Below are 25,090 nucleotides of genomic sequence, written 5' to 3' on the forward strand. Positions count from 1 at the left end.
TGACCTGACAGCACTCACCTGGCTGATGGTGCTCATGGCTCGCATGTAGCTCTCATTTCTGGAGCGGAACTTTGGTGACGTGAGCAAGCCTGCAGGGTCAAGGCTGTCCAGGCTCCGGTTGATGGAGACTTCACTCACTGCCCTCAGGTAACTGTGACTCCGGATTTGGAGCTTGGGTGAGTGCTCGTTGGAGATCCTGGAAGAGAACAAGGGAAGAGGTGCATTTAGGCAGCATTCAATCTGTAGGCAGTAATAAGATGTGGCACTGCCATCCTTTGTGTGGTGCCCTAAATACTGTAGCCAGTAATATAGACACCCTCCTGTGATTATTGAACTCTCACATGGTGTCTCTCAGAAGGAAAGCTTTTCACAGGAAATCATCAAGGTCTGTCGACATTAGAAAGCAATTAAAATTCTCTTCACCCATAAGATAATTTCTGCACTCACATTTTCCCAGGGATCCCAGGGAGGGAGATAATAGTAGTGACTTTCCTACCCTAGAATTTTGTCCTGTGTGATTTGTAAATTGGTTCCTTTGGACCCATTTTTCCCCCTATGACCATCGTTTTGCTTTGTATTCTTTAGTAATAGTGAGTGGATCTATATTGGTATCTATCCATCTACTTACCAATCTTCCTTCCTCCTTCCCTCTCTCCCTTCTTTCCTTTTCCTTTCTATTTCTTTCTTTCCTATCTACTTGTCAATCTATCTATCATCTATTGATCTTCTATATCTATTATTTATCTCCATCCTTTAATTTTCTCATAAGTTGAAATTAAACTTAGTGAACAAAACTTAAATCTTAGCCATTAAAAATCACATATCTCTGAATCTTGATATATAAAGATAAGTCTTTACACATCTTGTTTGTGCTCTTTACATTTATTCCAAGATGCATTGCAAAATTATAAAAGTAGGAAATGTTCGCTGCAAAAAAGCCAAGCTATACAGAAGTACACAAAGCAGAAGGTGGGATTCTCTCTCTCCTTTTATATTTGCCTCCAGAATTCCACAGCCCTACACGAGCTACTCATAGCAGTTTGGTGTGCATCCTTCCTCTTTCTGCACAGAAACAATTTGATTTTAGTAATGTAAAAAATCTGTAATTTTAAAAGTTTGTTTTCATATGGAATCAGAGTGATTTTTCTTTCTTTATTAAGTTTGCTTAATTTTAATAGTGCTGGGAATTAAAAAAAATTAAAGTTGATAAGAAAAAAGATGTATGCCCAACATAGCTACTATTACTTATCATTATTCTGAAGGTCCTAGCTAATGAAATTAGAAAACAAAAAAAGAAATAGGGAGCATAAATATTGCAAAGGAAGAGATAAGTTTTGAGTATTTACAGAGTATACAATTATCTGTAAGAGCAAAGAAAATAAACTGGAAAACCATAAGAACTAGTATGAGAAATCCTTAAGGTAGCTAGATACAAGGTAAAAACATAGAAATTGACAGCTTTTTTATATACTTCCCACTACCAAATAAAATTTTAATTTAAAAATCCCCTTTGAAATTACAAAACATAAATAGCCTGGTATTGGCACAAGAACAGGCATATAGACCAAAGGAACAGGAGAGAGATTTCAGAAGCAAAGCTTCAATTTCTTAACCAACTCATCTTTGACAAGGCCTCCACCACCAACCACTGGGGAGAGGAGAACCTATTCTGTAAATGGTGCTGGAATAACTGGTGGACCATATGCAGAAGATTAAAACAAAATCCCTACCTATCACCATACACAAAAATCAACTCTAAATGGATCAAAAACCTAAACGTAAAACCTCAAACTATAAGAACCTCAGAAAATGCAGGAGACACCCTTATGAACATTGGAACTGGCAACCAATTCCTGATCAAAATCCCAAGTACCCATACCATAAGAGATAAGAGATAAGATAGACAAGTGGGACCTCATCAAACCGAAAAGTTTCTGCAAAGCCAAAGAAATCATCAAGAGAGTGGGAAAAAATATTTGCCAACTGCATATCTGACAAAGACCTAACATTTAGGATCTACAAGGAACTCAAACGTACCAAAAAGAAAAAAGCAAATAGCTCCGTTACAAAGTGGACAGAAGATATGAATAGGCACTTCTCAAAAGAAGACATGCAAGCAGCCAACAGATACATGAAAAAATGCTCAGCCTCGCTAGTCATCAAAGAAATGCAAATTAAAACCACTCTGAGATACCGCCTAACTCAAGTCAGGATGGCCATCATCAATAACTCAAAAAACAACAGATGCTGGAGAGGATGCAGGGAAAAGGGAACACTTCTACACTCTTGGTGTGAGTGTAAACTAGTACATCTTCTGTGGAAAACAGTTTGGCGATTCCTAAAAGATCTAAAAATCAACCTTCCATATGACCCTGTAATCCCCCTACTGGGAATATACCCAGAGGAACTCAAACCACTCTATGAAAAAGATATCTGCACATGCATATTAGTTGCAGCATTATTTACAATAGCAAAAACATGGAACCAACCATACTGCCCACAGAAAGAGGACTCGATAAAAAAAATCTGGTACATATACATGATGGAATATTATGCAGCCATAATGAAGGACAAAATTATGAACTTCACAGCAACTTGGACGGACTTAGAGTCTATAATATTGAGTGATGTATTCTAGAAACAAAAAACTGGGTACCACGTGTTCTCACTCATAAACAGACCTTGAAAAATTATCATAACACTATAAGAAAGGGATTGGCAGTAGTGGGAAACTGCCAGGGGAGGGGGGACACACCTCATCAACCTGCATAATAAACACTTATATACCTAACCCTGAATTGTATCCCACATCTTTAAAATTAAAAAATTAAAAAAAAAGAAAAATAAGAGCAAAAGAATTACAAAAACATAAAATAAATAGGAATTACAAAAAATAAGTGCTCCAGGATTTTATTTGAAACATGATAAAACTTTATGGAAAGCAACAAAGAAGACCCAAAAAAAAAAATGCAAAAAAGTTGGGTGAAGAGGTTCATATCTGCAATCCCAGTTCTTTGGGAGGCGAAAGCGAGAAGATCGCCGGAGTCCGGGGGTTTGAGATCAGCCTGGGCAAGTTGGCGAGACCTCATCTCTACAATAAATAAAAAAGAATTAGCTGAACATGGTGGTGTGTGCCTGTAGTTCCAGCTACTTGGAAGGCTGAGGCAAAAGGATCACATGAGCCTAGCAGGTTGAGGCTGCAGTGGCTGTGAGTGCACCCTAGCCTGGGCGACAGAGTGAGACTCTTACTCTAAAAAATAAAAAACAAAATAAAAATAAAAGCAAAAAAAGAAAAAAAAGCCAGGTGTGATGGCTCAGCCTGTAATCTCAGCACTTTGGGAGGCCAAGGTGAGAGGATTGCCTGAGCACGGGGGTTCGAGATCAGCCTGGGCAACTCGGTGAGTCCTTATCGCTACAATAAATCACAAAAACTACCTGGGCATGGTGGCATGTGTCTGTAGTTCCAGTTACTTGGAAGGCTAAGATGGAAGAATCACCTAAGCCCAGCAAGTTGAGGCTGCGGTGGCTGTGAGTGTGCCACTGTACTCCAGCCTGGGTGACAAGAGTGAGACTGCAACTCAAAAAACAAACAAACAAAAAAACCTAACAAATTTCCTAGAAAGAAATACTCAATTTTGTAAAAAATTTCCCCTAATCTATATATTTAATGTAATTGCAACAACAATTCACATAAAATTTTTATTTGAATGCAACAAACCCATTTTAAAGTTCATATGAAGTCCAGAGCAGCATTATTCATAGAAGACAAAAGGCGAACGCAACCTTTATGTTCATTAAATGATGAATAAACTAAATTTGGTATATCCTTATAATAAAACATTATTTGTCCATAAAAAAAGAAATGAAGTATTAATAATACTGCAACATAGATGAATTTGAGAACATCATGCTGAGTGAAAGAAGCCATACATTACAAAAGACCACACATTATGTGACCGTACTTATATGAAATGCCCAGAACAGGCAAATCTCTAAAGACAGAAAGTACATTAAGAACTTTCTGTACTGTGAGAACTGTGTGAGGAAGAGACAGGAAGATGGTGACACTAGGGGATAATATTGAAAGGGTACAGAGTTTCTTTCTGAGGTGATAAAAATGTTCTAAAATTAGTTGTGGTGATGATTACACAACTCTGTGAATTCATTAAAAACTATTGAATTGTACACTTGAAATGGGTGAATTGTATGGTATGTGCATTATATTTTAGTAAAGTTGTTATAAAAATTACATGAGGCCTCAAGATAATCAGATTCCCTTATGAAGGCAGTTTCGAGAGTGGACTAAAGTGGGCAAAACTAGAGAAGGAAAACCATCCATGTGGTTACAACATTGCAATGATCTACACAAGTGAGATGGACTGAGTATCATTGGTCACTGAGAGGAGCAGATACATGTGGGAATACACATGAAAATTACACGTGGAAGACGGTAAGAAGGTGAGGTTTAAGAACAGTCATAAAATAAAAATAACTAAAAAACAAAGGAAGAATGCCCTCTATCAGCTCTCAACTATACTTTATAGCTACAGTGATGAAAATGTGTGATGTTAGTGATGGAATAGAAAAGTCAATGGCATAAGATAAGGACCCCTTTAGCTGGGTGTGGTAGCGCACGCCTGTAGTTTCAGCTACTTGGAAGGCTGAGGTGGAAGGATTGACGGAGCCCAGCAGGGCTGAGGTGGCCGGGAGCAGCCACTGCACTCCAGTCTGGGCGACGGAGTGAGACTCCAACTCAAAAAAAAAAAAAAAAAAAAAAAGATAAGGACCCCAGAGACAGAACTGAGTATGTATTTGAATTTAGTGTATTGCTAAGATGACAATTCAATAAGTGGGGCAGAGATCAACTATTTAATAATGGAGTTAGAGCATTTGGGGAAAAAGTGAATTCCTACTATGCCTGTAGATGAAAAATAATATTAAAAATGTAAAGTTCTCTAACATGATATAACAGATTACATTTTAAGAAGAAATTTATCACAACTTTCTGGAAAAAAAAAACCATAAAAATGTATGGAAGGCAATAAAGAGGACTGAAGAAATGTGAAGGAATATGATGAAGGAAGATTTTTAGAAGCATGATGCTAAACCTAGAAGCCATGAAGAAAAAGATTCATGAATAGAAGTACAGAGACATCTAAGACTTTTGTTCAGCTAAAGGCACCATCAACAATGTTAAGAAAAATAGTCATTGAATAGAAGAATATATTTACAACACCATGCAGCAAAAGGGCTGCATCCATAATACTTGAAATGGACTTAATATGAATAAAAAATAATGCAACCAATACAATAAAAATGAGCAAAATGTATAAAGAGGAAATCACAGGAAAATAAATAAGCAATTTCATAGGAAAACATATTTATATGTCACCAAGCATATGACAAGATGCTCAGTCTCGCCAGTAATTAGAGAAATACTAATAATACAAAGTCATAAAAAAATACATTTACATATCCCAACTATCTCCATGTCCTCAACCCGTGAAGATAGTTCCTACGTGCCAGATGTCTTCCTAGTAGCAGGGTATAAGATTACACCTGTTCTTAAAGCTCGTATAGACTGACTGACTTATAACAGCCAAAAAATAGTCTTAACAATACTAAACCTTAGGGATGTGAGAAGCAACCACTTTTTGCAATCGCACTGAGGAAAGAACCAAATTAAAACAGATCTAGGATAGAATATCAAAATCAATCTTTTGCCAAACGTGGTAGCGTAAGCAATTTTGGAGATCAAGGTGAGGGGATTGCCTGAGCCCATGGGTTTGAGAATATCCTGGGCAACTTGCAAGCTCTCATCTCTACAATAAAAAAAAAAAAATTAGCTGGGCTTGGTAGCGTATGCCTGTAGTTCTGGCTACCTGGAAGGTTGAGGTGGAAGGATCGCCTGAGCCCAGCAGGTCGAGGCTGGGGTAGCCATGAGCCTGCCACTGCACTCCAGCCTGGCGATGGCATGAGACTCCAACTAAAAAAAAAAAAAAATCAAACTTTTATGCATTTTACTATCACAAAGGAGGAACTGTTTTAGAAATGTGCCTTATGAGTCCTTCAAGTAGTTGTCAAACATGAAGATACCTCTTCCAGGTCAAGCAAATATTTTCCGTGTATTATGTGCTATTACGGTGAGTCACGTTGTGTCACTTTATAAATCCCCGTGCCAAAAATTCCAACAAACAAACGAAGGATTCATTTTCCTTTTGAGGTCTATTTTAGAAAAAGAGGCCTAGCTTGAAGCACGTATAACCTAAAGTTCACTTCCCATTAGAACCGGAGAGTGAGATGTCAACTGTATTTCTTTAGCTATTTTGCAACCTGACCCAGAGCAATGATATTGCCAACATAAATGATGATGCTATTCCTAGCAGTTCTCAGGGCAGCAATGGGGGTGGCTGTTTCATAGATGGTGTATATGCAGAGGAAGAATTGAAAGTCTGGTGTTTTGAAAAATGGGTGCCTGCTGGCTGAGATGGGGAAAAGAGGCATCATCGTAACAATCATTCACCCTCGCCTCTTGTTATGAAAAAAGGCATAATTCTAAAATTTCAAAGAGAAACCATTCAGAAAGATTTGAATAGTTCTTCTTTGGTGAGTCATTCTTGATAAAACAACGCATACATTAATAAAGCACAAAATACAAGGAAATGAACTCTTTTGTTCACTTGGAGAGCAGAGCCCACAGCTATCAATATAGAGGGTACAATGTGTACATGTGTTCCCGATTAAAGAAACACCAAAATAGTGCATTGATGACTTTATCTTCACCTAAAAGAAAGTGGATCTGCTTAAAAGAAAGGAGTGTGCATATTCAGAAATGTTAGCTCTCTCATGTTGGATGAATTATTTTGCAATGTTGGCCTAATGAATGACGTTCATTTTTTCCCCACTGTTCTCCTCAAATTATTGATACTAAGTTAACTTTTCATAGCTTATCAGAACTGGAGTGAGATTTTGGCCTTTTGGGGCTGGTAGAACTCACTATCATGTCCTTAAAGTGCAAAAAAAGACGAGAAGTTCTTTGATAATTGTGAAGCAGTGACACAAACAGGCTTGGCTCAGTGAAACAGTAAGGCTGCCATGGCTAAGAAGAGAATATACAGTAATATCCACACCACAAAGTGTCTCAAAAGAGAAAATGAGCCAGGTGTAGTGGCTCATGCCTGTAATTCCAGCAATTTGGGAGGAAGAGGCAAGAGGATTGCCTAAGTCTAGGGGTTTGAGACCAGCCTGAGCAACTTGGCAAGACCTCATCTCTGCAATAAACCAAAAAATTAGCTGGGTGTGGTGATGCACACCTGGACTAGGAAAGCTGAGGAGGAAGGATCACCTGAACCCAGCAGGTCAAGGCTGTGGTGACTGGGCAATGAGCTTGCCACTGCACTTCAGCCTGGGTGACAGAGTGAGACTTCAACTCAAAAAAAAAAAAGAAAAGAAAATGATTAATTTTGTAATCTGTCACTGAAAATATAACTTCAGATGGTTGTGATATTTTTCCTCCAGAGAAGGAAATGCCTCCTGATTCTGGATCACTGAGTCTAATGGGAGAATCTCTGGAGGTGATGGACCATCTTACTGATCTGTCTGTACCCTAAGCTTTGTTCTTTTTCACTGTTTTGACTCTGACTTATGAAAGTATTAAAAGATAAGGCTATTCCATAGAAACCAGAGGAAACATTTTATTGTGTCAGAAGGTTAATCCAATTTTGCTCTATTTCCCAAATGAAAATATTTGGCTTTGGCATGACATTTTAATCAAATGATTCTCATAAACATTCACTCCTTAAACTAAAAGGCTTTGATTCCTTGGGCTTTGGTGTGGAAAATGGTACTTGCTAGGTGACAGTTCTCAGTTACTCGTTTTCGGGACTTAAACGTAGAGTGTTTTATTATTAATCTGCTTTGGCAAAATTGCATTCACCTTTCTTCTCAGCAACCTTGCATATAATATATTACACTCCTTATTAAAGTATAACTTTAATTAAAATTGTTAACTTTTGTGGTTGCTTCTTGAGTAATTTCTACTTTATAATAACACTTGAGACATTTATCAAACACCAAGCTATTGTTAAGGCCATTGCATAGATAAGCTAGGACTTCAAGAGTTTATGTAGTGTTAAAGTTAATTTCACTGGAACCTTTATGTTCTAACTTCCACATTCCCATTCTGTTCCCACCCACCTCTTTCTGTTTCTTGTGGAATCCTGCCTAGACTCCCATTTAGGTTCCGCTTTCTTTAACTTGCCCTTACATGCTTTTAGTCCCTGAGACTTTATCAGTTTGCTTTTTCTTCCTAAGCTACAGTTTTTTCTTGAACAATCTCATCTACTCAGTGGCTTCTATGACTAACTTTACACTAACCACTCCCAAGTCTACTTGCAGTCTGTCAGTAACTCCTAAACTTAAGTCCTGTGTATTTCTACCTGGATGTTCCATAAGTACCAAACACCCCTCATGATCCCCAAAGGAACACATAATTTTCCCCGCAAATTGTCTTGTTTTCTTTTATTCTACATTGAGAAGAATGGCACCCAAATCTACCCAGCCAACCAACTCAGAAATACAGAAGTTCTCTCCCCTCCCCTCCCCTTCCCTTTCCTCTCCTCTCTCTCTCTCTTTCTCGCTCTCTCTCTCTCTCACTCACTCTCTTGCTCTCTCTCACTCTCTTTCGAGTCAGGGGTTCACTCTGTTGCCCAGGCTGGAGTGTGGTGGCAGAGTCACGGTTCACCAACAGCCTCAACCTCCTGGGCTCAGGTGATCCTCTCTCTTCAATCTCCCAAGTAGCTGCGACTACAGACACACACCACCATCCTCAATAAATTTTCAGCTTTTTTGTAGAGATAAGGTGTTGCTTTGTTGTCCAGGTTGGTCTTGAACTCCTGGTTTCAATCAATCCTCCTTCCTTGGCCTCCCAAAGTTCTGGAATTACAGGCGTGCACCACCATGCCGGGCTTATCCCATCTCTTTTTATTAACTGTCCAAATCCAGTTATCGTCACATTTTCTTGTCTTTACTTCTCATATACATTTACAATTGGTTCCCTCTCTCTTTTTCAAGACTTCTTTCTCTACTGTTTCCTCCGTTCAGGCTTTATCTTGATTCTCTTAACCAGGTTCCCTGTCTCTCACCCTCAGATATATCCCTCTTCTTCTGCTGGTTATTTCAACTCGCATGCCGACATTTTCTTGAGTGCTTCCTTTTTGTTAGGCACTGTGTTTGAGTCACCTCTTGAAATGGATAGATGAATGAATGATTGAATAAATGAATCAGGAGAGTAATTCAACTGATCATTACTCTAGACCTAAAATAGTTCGCTTTCAGAAACTTTTCTTTTTTCACTTACAAATATATAAATAACTTTAAAAAAGATTTATTGTGACATAATTCACATACAGTACCATAACAATCACTCCTTTAAAGTGAGCACTTTAGTGGTTGTTCGTATAGTCACAGAGTTGTGTAACCATAATGACTATCTAACTTTACAACACTTTCATCAGTCCCCCCAACTCTGCACTCCTCTCTACTTTACAATCAGTCCCCCCAACTCTGCACTCCTCTCTCCGTCTAATTCTGGAAACTACTAATCCACTTTTTTGTCTCTATGCCTTTACCCTGATCTAGAAATTCATTTACATAGGATCAAAAAATCTGTGGACTTTTGCATCCGACTTCTTTTGCTTAGAATGATATTTTCTTTTCTTTTCAGAGATGGAACCTTGCTCTGTGGTCCAGCCTGGAGTGAAGTGGTGCAATCAGAGCTCACTGCAGCCTCAAACTCCTGGGCTCAAGTGATTTTCCTGCTTTAACTTCCTCAGTAGCTGGGACTACAGGCATGTGTCACCACATCCAACTAATTTTTTTAAAATAATTTTTTTTCAGAGATGGGGTCTTGCTATGTTGCCCAGGCTCAAGAGTCTTGAACTCCTAGCCTCAAGTGATCCCACAGCCTTCAGAGTAGCTGGGATTACAGGTGCAAGCCATCACTCTCGACTCTAGCAAGATATTTTCAAGGTTCATCCATGTTGTAGCCTATAAGAGTACTTCATTCCTTTGTATAGTTGAATAATATTCCATCGTTTGAATATATATCACAATTGTTTTTGTCCTTTCAGCCATTGATGGTCAGTTGCTTTTATTTTTTGGGAATTATGAATAATGCTGTTATGAACAATTGTGTACAAGTTTTTGTGTCAGCACATAAAAGCTTTATAGGAAAATGTTATTTGAGATAAATGAGCAAGAAACTTGGAGTGAAATTAAATTAACAGATTTGCAAAACAACCAAAATATACCATTTCTGAATTAAAAAAGCCAAAGGCAAGCCGGGCTCGGTGGCTCAGCCTGTAATCCCAGCACTTTGGGAGGCTGAGGTGAGTGGATTGCCTGAGCTTGTGGGTTCAAGACCCACCAGGGCAACTTGGCAAGACCTCATCTCTACAATAAATCAAAAAGTAGCCGGGCGTGGTAGTGCGCGCCTGTAGTTCCAGCTACTTGGAAGGCTGAGGCGGAAGGATCGCTGGAGCCCAGCAGGTCGAGGCTGAGGTGGCCGGGAGCAGTCACTGCACTCCAGTCTAGGCGACAGAGTGAGATTCCAACTCAAAAAAATAAAATAAAATAAATAAAAAATTAAAAAAACAAAAAAGGCAAAAGCAGAGAACAAATGAAATAATTTATCTAAGAGAAATTAGTGATTTTAGATTAAAAAAACCAATGGGGTCTGTGATGAGTTATCTTGAGAATACACCCATTCCCCTGCTCTCAGCTCCATGACGTAGTAGCTATGAGTGAATGGTAGCCTCACCATTTGTGAACCCAGAAAAGCCAGACTTAACAATATAGTTGCTTTTAGGTATGTTGAAGGATTGGTTCCAGTACCTTCTTCAGATACCAAGGCATGCAAATGCTCGAGTCTCTTATATAAAATGGCATTAGGTCACGCATGGTGGCTCATGCCTATAATCCCAGCACTTTGGGAGGTTGAGGTGAGAGGATTGCCTGAGCCCACAGGTTTGAGACCAGCACCGGAAAATTGGTAAGATCTCATCTTTACAATAAATCAAAAAATTAGCTGGGCATGGTGGCACACACCTGTAATTCTGGCTACTTGGAAGGCTGAGGCAGAAGGATCACCTGAGTCCAGCCGTTCGAGGCTGTGGTGGCTGGGAGTGTGCTACTGCACTCCAGCCTGGGCGACAGACTGAGACTCTAACTCAAAAAAAAAAAGGCATAATGTTTGCGTATAGCCTATGCATATCTTCCCATATACTTTCAATAATCCCTAGATTACTAATAATACTGAATATTGTTGACCCTTACAAAACACAAGTTTGAATTGTGTAGGTCTACTTATATATTTTTTTCAATAAATATACTGGAATACTTTTTGGAGATTTATAACAATCTTGAAAAATTTTAGACAAACTGTGTAGTCTAGAAATATTCAAAAAAATAAGAAAGATTAAAGTATGTTATGCATGCATAAAACATGTAGATACTAGTCTATTTTATAATTTACTACCATAAAATATGCACAAATCTAATACAAAAAGTTACAATTTAGCAAAACAAACCCAACAATGAAAAGAAAATTAGGGGAAAGGGAGAGAAATAATAGAGGAAAACATTTGTAGATTAAGAAACTCAAAACACATGTCAAATTAAAGAAGTGAGAAAGTTGAAGTGTAATGTCTAGGGAGGCACATTTGGATGATAAAATTATACATAAATGCAAGGGAATAATTATAATACATGTCAGGATAGTCACTACTTTTTAGAAGAGGGAGACAGTTGTGACTGGGATTAGAGTAGCTGGTAAAGTTTCATTACTTGATCTGGATGGCAGTTTCAGGGATGTTTGCCTTACAATAATTCATTAAGTCACATACTTGTTATATATGATATTCTGCATACGTTTCATCTTTCAATTACAAACTTTTTTAAAAAGTAAAGAGAATATCTAATTCAAGACTTGCCATAGTATTTAAAATATATAATTTGCAAGAAGAAATCATGAAATATGCAAAAAAATGTGTGGGTCATACACAGGGGAAAAACAATTATAGAAAATGTTCTTCAAGGGGCCCAGATGTGAGACTTAACAAAGACTTTAAATAAGTTATCATAAATATGCCCAAAGAACTAAAGAATCTATGCATAAAGATTAAAGGAAATTATAACAACCATGAGTCACCAAATAGACAATTTCAATACATAGGTGGATACAATTAAAAATAATCAAATATAAATTATGGAGTTGAAAATAATAGTGATTATTATTATTAAATAACTAAGAAGTAATATGTAGTAACTAAATTAATGAATTCTTATTACTAAGTAATAACTAAATAATATTAACTAACATGAAAAATTCACTTGAGAAGCTCAGCAGCAAATTTGAATTGGCAGAAGAATCAGTAAACTTTAATATATGACAAGAGATATCATGTAGTCTGAAGAAAAGATACAAAAATAATAAAGAAAAATAAACAGTGCCTCTAAGACTTGTGGGATACCATCAAACACAGCACCATACATGTAATGGGAATCTCAGAAGGAAAGGAGAAAGATAAAGGGATGAAATAATGGTTAAAAACTTTCCCAATGTGTTCATCTTCTTATTCAAGAGGGTTAGCAAACTACAATTATAATACATTCCATGTGATGCAAATTTAGCCATATCCTAGTCAAAGAGTCAAAATTTTCAAAGCAGAAACAATAACAACAAAATGACTCATCATATACAAGGAATTCTCAATAAGATTAGCAACTGTCTTCTCATCATGAACTACAGAAAACAAAAGGCATTGAGAAGAAATAGTCAAAGTACTGAAAGACTGTCAACCAAGAAGTCTATGTCCTGCAAAACTGTCATTCAAACTCCTATAGATCTCTTGCTATATTTCAAAAAGGTGAAATTAAGACCTTCTCAGATAAATAAAAACTAAGAGAATTCATCATCAGGAGATCTGGCCTTCAAGAAATACTGAAGCCGGGCTCAGGTGAGTGGATTGCTTGAGCCCGCGGGTTTGAGACCCGCCTGGGCAGCGAGACCTCATCTCTACAATAAATCAAAAAATCAGCTGGGCATGGTAGCGCATGCCTGTAATTCCGGCTACTTGGAAGGCTGAGGTGGAAGGATCACCGGAGCCCAGCAGGTCGAGGCTGCGGTGGCCGGGAGTGGCCACTGCACTCCAGTCTGGGCAACAGAGTGAGACTCCAACTCAAAAAAAAAAAAAAAGACATACTGAAGTAAATCCTTCAGAATACAAAGCAAAGCATTAGATAGTAACTTGAATCCACACAAAGAAATTAAGAGCACTAATAAAGATATTTCTATAGGTAAATATAAACGATACTGCAGACATTTTTGTAACTCTATTCTTCTTCTGATTTATTTAAATGACAAATCTATAAATAAACAATTCCAAAATTCTTAAAGTGTAAGAATACAATCTGTGAGGGGGAAGTGAAGGGAGTTATACTGCAGCAAAATTTCTATATACAATTGGAATCAAATTAATATTAATCTGAATTAGATTATTTTAAATGAAGATTACGAATGTAATTTCCAGAGCAACCATTATGAGAATAATTTAAAAATACATAGTAAGGAAACCAAAAAAGAAATTTAAATGCTACATCATAAAAACATATATATATGTATATATATAATATATATCACAAAAAAGAGCAATAAACAGAGGAGCAAAAAAGACATACATCATATAAAAAACAAATACAACATATAAAAATGATCATATAAAAAACAAATAGCAAAAAGGCAAATCTAAATACCATCATAGAGATAATTATATTAAATGCAAATAGATTAAATATACGAATCCAAAGGCAGAAAGTGCCAGACTGAATAAAAAAACAGGATCCAACACTATATTGTCTATAAGAGACATACTTTTTATTCAAAAAACAAACAATTGAAAGTAAATGATTGCAAAAAAAATATAGCATGCAAATCAAAATCAAAAGAGAATCAGAGGGGGGCTATAATAATATTAGACCAAATATAGTTTAGGTCAAAAAACTGTTACTAGAGACACAAAGGACATTTATAATAGCAAAAGTATAAATCTATCAGGAAAAAAAGTTACAATTATAGACATATATGTACATAGCAACAGAGTCTTGAAATACATGAAGCAAAACCAGATAGAATACATGACAACCAGATAGAAAAGGCAGAAACAAATAATTCAATCATGGTCATTAGACACTTCAATACTTGACTCTCAGTAATGGATAACACAACTAGACAAAAAACCAGTAATGATAGGAAGAGTTAGACAAAACTTCAACCAACTAAATCTAACAGACTTCAGTAGAACACTCCACTAAACAATCTCAGAATACATATCGTTTTCAAGTGCAAATAAAATGTCTCCAAGATAGACCACATAACAGGCCATAAAAAAGAGCCTGAATAAATTTAAAAGTATTAAAAAATACAAATAGTTTCTCTAATTACAATAGAACTGAATTGGAAATCAATAACAGGAAATTTTGGAACCCCACAACTATTTAGAAATTAAACTACATTTAAAAAACATGGATCAAAGAAATTATAAAAGAAATTAGGAAGTATTTTGAACTAAATAAAGATGGAAATCTAACAAATAATATTTTATGGGACGCATGTTAAAGCAGTAGTTATAGGGAAATTAATATCTTTAAATATTTATAAGAAAAAAGAAATAATTTCAAATCAATATAAACTTTCACCTTAAAAATCTTGAAAAAGAGCCAGGCTAGGTGGCTCAGCCTGTAATCCTGCGCTTTGGGAGGCTGAGGTGAGTGAATTGCCTGAGCCCGAGGGTTGGGGACCCGCCTGGGCAACTTGGTGAGACCTCATCTCTACAATAAATCAAAAAATTAGCCAGGCGTGGTAGCGTGCGCCTGTAGTTCCAGGTACTTGGAAGGCTGAGGCAGAAGGATCGCCCGAGCCCAGCAGGTCGAGGCTGTGGTGGCCGGGAGCATGCCACTGCACTCCAGTCTGGGCAACAGAGTGAGACTCCAACTCAAAAAAAAAAAAAAAACTTGAAAAAGAAGAGTGATTTAAATTTAATACAAACAGAAGGAAGAATACAATAGCTATTAGAGCTGAAATAAATGAAATAGAAAATAAAAAAGGACAAATTATTTGTTCTTGAGCCAAAAAAGTTAGCTCTTTGAAAAAACTGACCCTTTAGTTAGATTAAACAAGAAAAAAACCCCAAACTAATGATAACAATTAGAAATTAAAGAGGGGACACTATGACTGACTTGCCAGAATTTAAAATGATTATAAGAGAATATTAATTCAACAACGAGATGAAATTGACATTTAAAAAAAAAAAAGAAATTACCAAACTGACTCAAGAAGAAATAGAAAATCTGAATAGATCTACAGCAAAATTTAAGATTAAAAATCTTCAGAAAAGAAAATCTCAGGCCTAGATGATTTCACTGGTGAATCATGTCCAGCATTTAAAGAAGAAATAATACCAATGTTTCACAAATTCTTTCAGAAAGAAGAGTAGGAAAAAAAATTTCCACACTCAGTCCATAGAACTAGTATCACCCTGATCTAAAGCCAGAAAATGACACTGCAGGAAAAACAAACTACTGACTAATAGCCCAGATTAAAATGGATGCAAAAAATTTCCAACAAAACAATAGCAGGCAATCAAGTAACACACAGGAAGGATTACACTTGATGACCGAGTCAGATATATTTCAGGAATGCAAGGTTGGTTTAACATCTGGAAATCATTTAATGTAATATACAATATTAATGAAATAAAGGACAAAAACCACAAGTTCATCTTAAATAGAAGTAGATAAGGCATTTGATAAAATCCAACAGTCATTCAAGATAAAGATTGCATAAGCTTGAAATAGCAGGGAACTTCTTTTTATTATTATTTTTTAATAAAAACTGTGAATTTATTCTTACATGCTAAAACTTCAGTCATCGTCAAAGTACTCTCCGTTTGATGCAATATACCTATCAAGATGCCTTTTCTACTGCTTCAGTCAGTCTTTGAACTCATCGGTTTTGATGCCTTTTAGTGCTTCTGCCATTTTTTGTTTCACCTCTTCCACATTGGCATAACATTTCCCTTTGAGGACTTTTTTCATCAAATTGACTTCATGGTCCGCTCTGCCAGCGAGTTCTCCCATGACCCAGGTTTTCCCTCTTCGTTTGGGACCTTGTACATGTGCTTTCTGCTGGATAAAGCACCCTCTGCTACTCTGTAGTTTCCCGGGGGAATTCCTGCTCCACCTTCCATCTCAACTTAACTAAAAGCTCCAAGGAATCTCTGCTGACTTACCAAGTCTAACTTAGGCACTCAGTCTAAGGACTCTTATTGCCCCTTCTCTGTTCATTCTTCCCCCACCCTTTCCTCCAAATACTTATTTGCAGGGAACTTCTTTTATCTCATAAAGGGCATTTACTAAAGGCTTGTAGGTAATATCACATTTAATGGTGGAAGACTGAAAGCTTTTCCCATAAAACTGAGAACAAGATAAGGATGACTGTTCTTCTCTGTTAATTTCAACATAGTAACTGGAGTTTCTAGCCAGTTCAATCAGGAAAAAAAAACCAGAAAAAAAAAAATTATACAAGTACATACCTGATATAGTCCAACCTGGCCAATGAAATTTGGATACTGGACAGTAAGTCTTGGTTTTGTCATTAACAATTTAAATGACTTTGAAAAAATTACTTTAAAAATGACTTTAGGCCGGGCTCGGTGGCTCAGCCTGTAATCCCAGCATTTTGGGAGACTGAGGCAAGTGGATTGCCTGAGCCCGTGGGTTTGAGACCTAGCCAGGCAACTTGGCAAGACCTCATCTCCACATTAAATAAAAAATTAGCCAGGCGTGGTAGTGCGTGCCTGTAGTTCCAGCTACTTGTAAGGCTGAGGCGGAAGGAGTCAGTGTTGGTTGTTGCAGCATAATAAGAACTCAACCAGTCACTGTGGCTTTGAAGATGCAGAAAGCCTCTATAAGCTGGAAAAGGCAAGGAAACAGCTTCTCCCCAAGAGACTCTAGAATGGAACACCACACTGTTGACACCTTGACTTTAGCCCACTGAGACCTGTTTTGTACTTCTGACCTCCAGAACTGTAACATAATGAAAGTATATTGTTTTAATTCACTAAGTCCATGGTAATTTATTGCAGCAGCAATAAAAAACAAATAGAAATGTATAGCCGGGCTTAGTGAGACAGCCTGTAATCCTGCGCTTTGGGAGGCTGAGGTGAGTGGATTGCCTGAGCCCGCGGGTTCGAGACCCGCCTGGGCAACTTGGCAAGACCTCGTCTCTACAATAAATTGAAAAAAAATTAGCCAGGCATGGTAGCACGCCTGTAGTTCCGGCTACTTGGAAGGCTGAGGCGAAAGGATCGCCAGAGCCCAGCAGGTTGAGGCTGTGGTGGCCGGGAGTATGCCACTTCACTCCAGTCTGGGTGACAGGGTGAGACTCCAACTCAAAAAAAAAAAGACTTTAAATCTTTGGGATCCAGTTCTAATCTGAGAAATGAGAGCGCTCAAAATTTCTATGATGTTATAGTAATGCTGACTTCAGCTTATAGTAATCTTGATGATATTGCTCATTATCGGCCAACAAATATTTAGGAAAATATAGCAGGATGCCTGACTTTCCCTTGTTCCATATACTTGTGTTGCCAGCCACAGAGAACACTTTCTTCAAACTTTACTTTGTAGGACTATCTTGTTCCTTAAGAATTTATTTTCTTTCTGTTTCTTAGGGGTGTAACTTCATCAAGGGATCCATTTCACCACTCCATCAGTTTTATCAGAAGAGCACAGCATACATACAGGGGCAATTTCTAGTTTAAGATACAAACTGAAGGAACAAACTCCTACAGATCTCTTGTTATATTCTTTGTTGTTTTTCCCCTGTAAATGTTTGACACGGAGGATGAATTTCAGCATGATTCTTAAGAGACATTGCAATTGTCAAGAGCTGTGGACTATGTGATCTCCTAGAAGTTTAGGTTTCAGGGTGGGGTGAAATGGAGTTGAGAGGATAATCTTGGAAATTCGTTTAATGCTGCAACTTTTTATTTGCTCCATTAACTTTGCTCTGCAGAAAAAAAAAGTGTGAGAGGGGAAGGATAGAGGGTATGAAGACCAGCTAAGGCATCATGACAATAGGTCCAAGGAGACCGTGAGGAGGTCCTGTAGAGAATCAGGGAACCAAGGAAGGAAGACTGGATGGATGTTGCAGGGAAAACTCAGAGAACAGGGCAGAAGCTAAGGGAACAGACTTGCAGAACTCTGCTCCTAGAGGTGGCAGGAAGTGACACTTTTTACTGATACATAGAATAATGATTTTGTTGGGGATTTCTGCGCATTCAACTGAAGATATATTGGAGAGCCACAGGCTCACTATGTGCAAAATCATATGCTAGAAGCTGGGATAGCCCATATTAGTTATAAAGTGGGCTGTGTTCAAAATGAAGATGCAGCCCTTTCCACAATAGTTCATCCGACTTAGAAATTATCAACATAAAATGCAATTTTCCATTGTGCCAGATACGTTTATCCATCAGATTTACACTTTTCTGACACTTGGAATTCAAGTGTTCTTTCTGCAGATTTTCTAGGCTATGTAACATTAGATTTAAAGAGATAAAAGAGAAATGCCAATCATGCATAACACTATTGCTAGATGATATGGAGGATACATGATTCCTGCCCTCAAGAATTTTATATCTCCAGGTTGGGAAAACATACAGGACTGACTTCAAGATAATTTGTATTAAGCTTATAGATGTTCAAGAAAGCAGTAATAGTAGGGTGGAAAAAGAAGAGACTCATTGGGAGTGGAGGTGTTCGGGAGAGATTCAGAGACAAGGTAGCTTTGAGTTAAACCCTGAGTGGTAAGACTGTCACTGGGTAAAGTGAGTCAGATGGAAGGCATTCCAGGCCCAGGGAACTTATAGGGCAAACATGTGGAGGCAGAAGGAGTACAGCAACAACTGGGATGGCAGATACCTAGGAAGCTGGGATGTTCAGGCAGAGCCTGCTCTGGCCAGAAGCCTATTGAAGTGAACTTGTAATTGTCCGTCTGTATTCTCAAAACTCAGCACAGTATCTGACATATATTCCTCCTCCTTATATGTTTGTTGTATAAGTGTGAGAGAGGAAGGATATAGGGTGTGAAGACCAGCTAAGGCATCATGACAAGAGGTCCAGGGAGACCATGATGAGGTGCTGTAGAGAATCAGGGAACCAAGGAAGGAAGACTAGATGGGTGATACAGGGAAAATTCAGAGAATGGGCCAGAAGCCGAGGAAACAGACTTGAACTCTGCTCCTAGGGGAGGAAGGTGGTGACACCTTTTACTGATATATAGAATACAATCAGGCCCAAGGGAATCTGTTTCTCTCTTTGGGAACAGTAAAGAAATAATCTCGTATTTTTTTTCACTCTGTTTCCCAGGTTGGAGTGCAGTGGCACACTCATGGTTACTGCAGCCTCAACCTCTGGGCTCAGGTGATCCTTCTAACTCAAACTTCCATGTCTCTGGAACTATAGGAGTGTGCCACTGTGCACAGCTAATTTTTTTATTTATTGTAGAGACGAGGTCTCACTGTATTGCCCAGACTGGTCTCCAGCCCCTGGGTTCAGGAAATCCTTTTGCCTCTGCCTCCCAAAGTGCTTGCATATCAGGCGTGAGCCACTATGTCCAGCAAGGAAATAACCTTTGTTAATACTTAAGTGTACCTAGCAGAGTTTTATTGCTGGCTGGTTGAGGCTACAGCAAGTAGTACATAAAGAATGGTTTCCACAGAACTCCATGCAGGAATTTCTGGGCTATATTTCTGCTTTTCTGATCTTGGAAGCTCTGTGTGAGTACCTGGTGCACACACATTTGGGCAAATCACTACCCAGAACTGAATAGTAACAGAAGTTGAGTGGCGCTTTTTCCTTGTTTGATTTCTGCTCTGGGGTTACCAGTTTTATAAAAACAATACTTACATATTGCCTCAAATAACTCTTGCAATTATCTTGATTTAGTTTGTTTAGGAACAAATTGATCATCAAATCAATTAAAACAATCCAGAGAGAAATGTGATTTGCTGTGAGGGTGGTTGCCTTTAACATAAAGTTTCAAAGTGGGCGCTTGTTCTGGTGAACTTGGCTCTGCAATTCGATGAACCTTGGTATGTCAGTTTGAGTCTCAGTTGTGTCCATGGTACTGTACAAGCCACATTTTTCTTCTTTTTTAAGATAGAGATGACAAGCCGGGCTTGGTGGCTCAGCCTGTAATCCCGCTGAGGGAGGCTGAGGTGAGTGGATTGCCTGAGCCCGCGGGTTCGAGATCCACCTGGGCAGCGAGACCTCATCTCTACAATAATAAAAAAAAAAATCAGCCAGGCATAGTAGCACATGCCTGTAATTCCGGCTTCTTGGAAGGCTGAGGTGGAAGGATCACCGGAGCCTAGCAGGTCGAGGCTGCGGTGGCTGGGAGTGGCCACTGCACTCCAGTCTGGACCACAGAGTGAGACTCCAACTCAAAAAAAAAAAAAAAAAAAAAAGATAGAGATGACAATACCTACATTATGGAGTCGAGCAAACTTAATGCATAATGAGCACCTCTCTTTCTTATTGTGACAAAACGTACATGATATTAAATCCACAACTTTAACCATTTAGAAATGTAGTGTACAGATCAGCGACATTAAGTAGGTTCACATAACCACTATCTCCAGAACTTTTGCCTCTTCCCATATTGAAACTGACTTCCCAGGCTGGGATCAATAGCTCAGCCTGTAATCCCAGCGCCTTGGGAGGCCGAGGTGAGTGAATCGATTGCCTGAGCCCGCGGATTCGAGACCCACCCGGGCAACTTGGCGAGACCTCATCTCTACAATAAATAAAAAATTAGCCGGGCATGGTAGCGCGCACCTGTAATTCCGGCTACTGGGAAGGCTGAGGCAGAAGCATCGCCGGAGCTTAGCAGGTCTAGGTGGCCAGGAGCAGCCACTGCACTCCAGTCTGGGTGACAGAGTGAGACTCCAACTCAAAAAAAAAAAAAAAAGAAACCAATTTCCCATTCTCTTTCCCCCATCCCTGGAAAACATCTTTCTACCTTCTATCCCTATGAATTTAGCATTATAGGTACCTCATATTAAGTGAAAGCATACGAAATTTGTCCTTTGTTGACTGGCTTATTTTACTTAGCATAATGTCCTCAAGGTTCATTCACATTGTAGTATGTGACAGAATTTCCTTCTTCACGGCTGAATTGTATATTGTTGAACATATACATACATATAGTTTATCCACTGAGCCATAGATGGACGCTTGAGTTACTCCCATTTGTTGACTATTGTGAATAAAGCTGTTACAAGCATGAGCATATAAATATCTGTTCAAGTTCCTGCTTTCAATTCTTTTGAGTATATGCCCAGAAATAGGAATTTTTCTTTAACAGAGGTATTTAGTCTTTCCTATTTCATTTCTTAGCAATTTTGCTACCAATGAATCTGGAGACTAACGTAATAAAAAGAAACCATCGCTCTTTCCCTCCTGCAGAGGCACTCTATTGATAATTTATTTTAAGGCTTAAGAATGCTAAATAATGTAGTGATACTTCAGGGACTAAGTACTACTACAATGGCTGAAAATAGAAAAATAATACTTCTATTAGTGGGTGAAAAACAGCAATATAATTAAACCTCAATCTAGTGTTGTTGCGAATATTGCCATGATTCAGATATCTAGAACAATAATTTCATAAGCAGTTAGAGGTTACTAAAAGCCTGTTGACAATAGTATCAGTTTATGAGCCAGTAAGCAAAGAAATAACTAAGAAAGATGTGAAGACAATTTCAATTGTAGCAGATAGTAAAAAGCCCACAGTGGTAATTTTTAAGAGGGCATGGAAATAGTGACCTACATGCTGTCTTGAGCTCAATACAGTGCGCTTCTTTCCATTTTAAAAGTGTCAGGGCAGAGCAGATGTACTCACACAAATGTAAGTTGACATTGACAAATTGGAGCAGTTAAAGCCAGTGTGTAAAAGCACTTTGACAGATTTTTTCCACAAATTGCTTCATATTCTGACTTCACTTTCAGAAGAAAAACAGCAACTAAAGACAAACTCTTAAATAATTCTTCTAATGTTGGTTTTCTTCTAATCCCTAACGTCAAATGTTCTGTATCTAAACTCACTACCAGCACACCGAAAGGTCACAAAAAAGCCATCTCTTCCATAACTTCAGTGGTTTTGAACATAGCAGTCGTGCCCCTGTCAAGCCTTCTCTTCTTCAGGTGACATGCCCCCTCTGTCTATTCCTCTTACATCAACATTTCCAGGCTCTCCATAACCTGTGACTTTTTTCAAGGCGGTCAAATTTGTTAATTTCTCTTTGACAATAGGGAACCCAGAACAGATTCCACCTTTCTTTTTTATTTTTTTGAATTGGAGTCTCACTCTGTTGCCCAGACTGGAGCGCAGTGGCTGCTCCCGCCACCGCAGCCTCGACCTGCTGGGCTCCGGCGATCCTTCCGCCTCAGCCTTCCAAGTAGCCGGAATTACAGGCATGTGCTACCACGCCTGGCTGATTTTTTGATTTATTGTAGAGATGAGGTCTTGCTGCCTAGGCGGGTCTCGAACCCGCGGGCTCAGGCAATCCACTCACCTCAGCTTCCCAAAGGCGCAGGATTACAGGCTGAGCCACCGAGCCCGGCTAGATTCCACCTTTCAAATGTGGGATGACAAGTGCCGACCATAGAATGGCCATTATTCTCTGTGTTCTGGAGAAAATCCTGCTAGGATGCAGCCTGGGAAAGCTTTGAATTGCTTAGCCTGTAATCATGCTATTAGCTTCTGGTAAGCTCACTCTGGACAGCTTTTAGATCTTCTGCATATCAAGTGATGTTAAATCACTCCAGTTTTTGATCTTTTGCTCCTGTTAAATGGAAACAAAAGGTGTATCCTGTCATCCTCAGGCAATACATGCAGTGTATCACCTATTCTTGCAATTATGTGTATCAGCAAATGTGATAACAAAAGCAAAAATAACAAAACTACAATTTAGTGTTACATGGTCCTATGCATTTAGATGCTTAACCTACAGTATCTTGTTTATCACATCAATATTATGAATTATTACAATGATTATGAAGTGTTGTTATACCTATTTTTACAGACAAGGAAATTGACAAGTTTGTAAACTCAAAATGGAAAGCTAGGTCTTTTAAAATTTTTTAGATAATTTATTGTTAAATGAAGAAGTCATAAAGCAAAATGGAGTGGAACAGACATCAAAGAAAACATAGTTTTTGTTAACTACTATTCTTGATTTAGAAACAGGAAAAGTGTCAAATGAAAGGTATTCATATAACAACTTTTCACTAAAAATATGAATCATCCTTATTACATGAAAGCCATAATTTAAGAGACTGAGAAAAGAACTCTTAAATTAACAAATAAACCATATCTCCCAGATACACTTAGGAATGTTTGTTTTTAACAAGTGAGTTTTAAAAATCACTGCTTCCCCCTTGCAAACAAACGAACCTAAATCACTATGGACTGGCGTAATCTGGGCTACGCCGAAGGGTTCCATGTTTCTACACACACTTCCTCTCCTGCAACTTTCAACCCAGCAGATTTGGAGAAGGGGATGAGAAAGAACTGCAATTGGTTCCATGGTGAATAACAACAGAAACCCTACGGAAAGCTAGGTCTTAAATTGAAACAAAAGCAATTTGTGCCTTGCCACTACCATGTCATCTATTTTATTACTCAAACATTTGCAAACTGTTCACTAGGATTGGGCAAATCTGTGATCTTCTGAGTCCATGAGTAATTCTCACTACATAAGTCCCTTTTACACAGGCCTCATTAGTTTGTTTTCCTATTGTGATCCACTATTTCAAATGCTGTCTCTGATACGTCTGTCAACCATGACAAAGAGGGAAATATGGGTAGTTCTACAGACTTCTTGTTAGTGAACCTATGTTGTCTCCCTATTTTCGAAATCACCATAAACCATATATTTGGAAATTCATTTTAGAATTTTTCTTTCTTTTCTTTTTTTTTAGTTGGAGTCTCACTCTGTCACCCAGACTGGAGTGCAGTGGCCGTGCTCCCGGCCACTGCAGCCTCGACCTGCTGGGCTCCGGTGATCCTTCCGCCTCAGCCTTCCAGTAGCTGGAACTACAGGCATGTGCTACCACACCCGGCTAATTTTTTGATTTATTGTAGAGATGAGGTCTCGCCAAGTTGCCCAGACGGGTCTCGAGCCTGTGGGCTCAGGCAATCCACTCACCTCAGCCTCCCAAAGCGCGGGATTACAGGCTGAGCCACTGAGCCTGGCTTAGAATTTTTCAAGACTCATATAAGGTTAACTATTTGTAGTTTTAAAAATACTCTCTCTGGAAGATGAGATAACATTTGCTTTTTTCCTGGTACTTTCTCCATGATTCTTAAAATATCACTAATGGCAATTCGAAAATTGTATCTGAGTTCCTTTAGATAGACGGGAACATAATTTTCATAGCTTTATATTATTACTTGTCATCTGTGGTAGTTACTTGGTTTGGGGTCTAGGTTGGGCTTATGTAAGTAGAGCTAATTGTGCCAGCTTTGGTGTTGGGCCAGAGATGAGAATCAGAACCCCCAGGGCGAAAGGCAGATGAGAGCAGCAACCTTAGCATATGCCAGGAGTGCAACTGAGCCTGGGAACAGCCTCAGATTTGTGTGCAAGGCTGTGTGTGTCGTTTCTGTTTATGTAGGTGAGTGGACATTCCCTGGCTGCTTTGGAAGGCTCAGAATCTCCATGCACACTTTCACACTGGTAAGGTTTCTATGCATCACTCATGCTGGAAAGATGATGTCATTAGATTAAGATAAATTATAATACCTTCAGTAAGCAATAAACAAATCTACAAAGAGATATATTTAAGAACACCACAAATAAATAAAAATAAAAACTTTTTTTTTGAGCTAGAGTCTCACTCCATGGTCCAGGCTGGAGTTCAGTGGCACACTCATAGCACCCCAGTGTTGACCTGCTGGTTTCTAGTG

The 25,090-nt window shown here is 38.5% G+C and overlaps 1 protein-coding gene across 10 annotated transcripts in view; it reads right to left on the reverse strand.

The window, feature by feature from the left end:
• Positions 1–25,090, reverse strand: part of DLGAP1 (DLG associated protein 1) — a 399,852-nt gene that overhangs the window by 243,519 nt on the left and 131,243 nt on the right. For all 10 annotated transcript variants that reach the window (XM_008056910.1, XM_008056911.1, XM_008056909.1 and 7 more), the window contains exon 3: positions 19–196. In XM_008056910.1, coding sequence (XP_008055101.1) covers positions 19–196 — 178 coding nt within the window. The remainder of the gene's footprint in view (positions 1–18; positions 197–25,090) is intronic.

The sequence above is a fragment of the Carlito syrichta genome, unplaced genomic scaffold (genome assembly GCF_000164805.1).
Source record: "Carlito syrichta isolate Samal-C Ts95f unplaced genomic scaffold, Tarsius_syrichta-2.0.1 Scaffold302576, whole genome shotgun sequence".
NCBI lineage: Eukaryota > Metazoa > Chordata > Mammalia > Primates > Tarsiidae > Carlito > Carlito syrichta.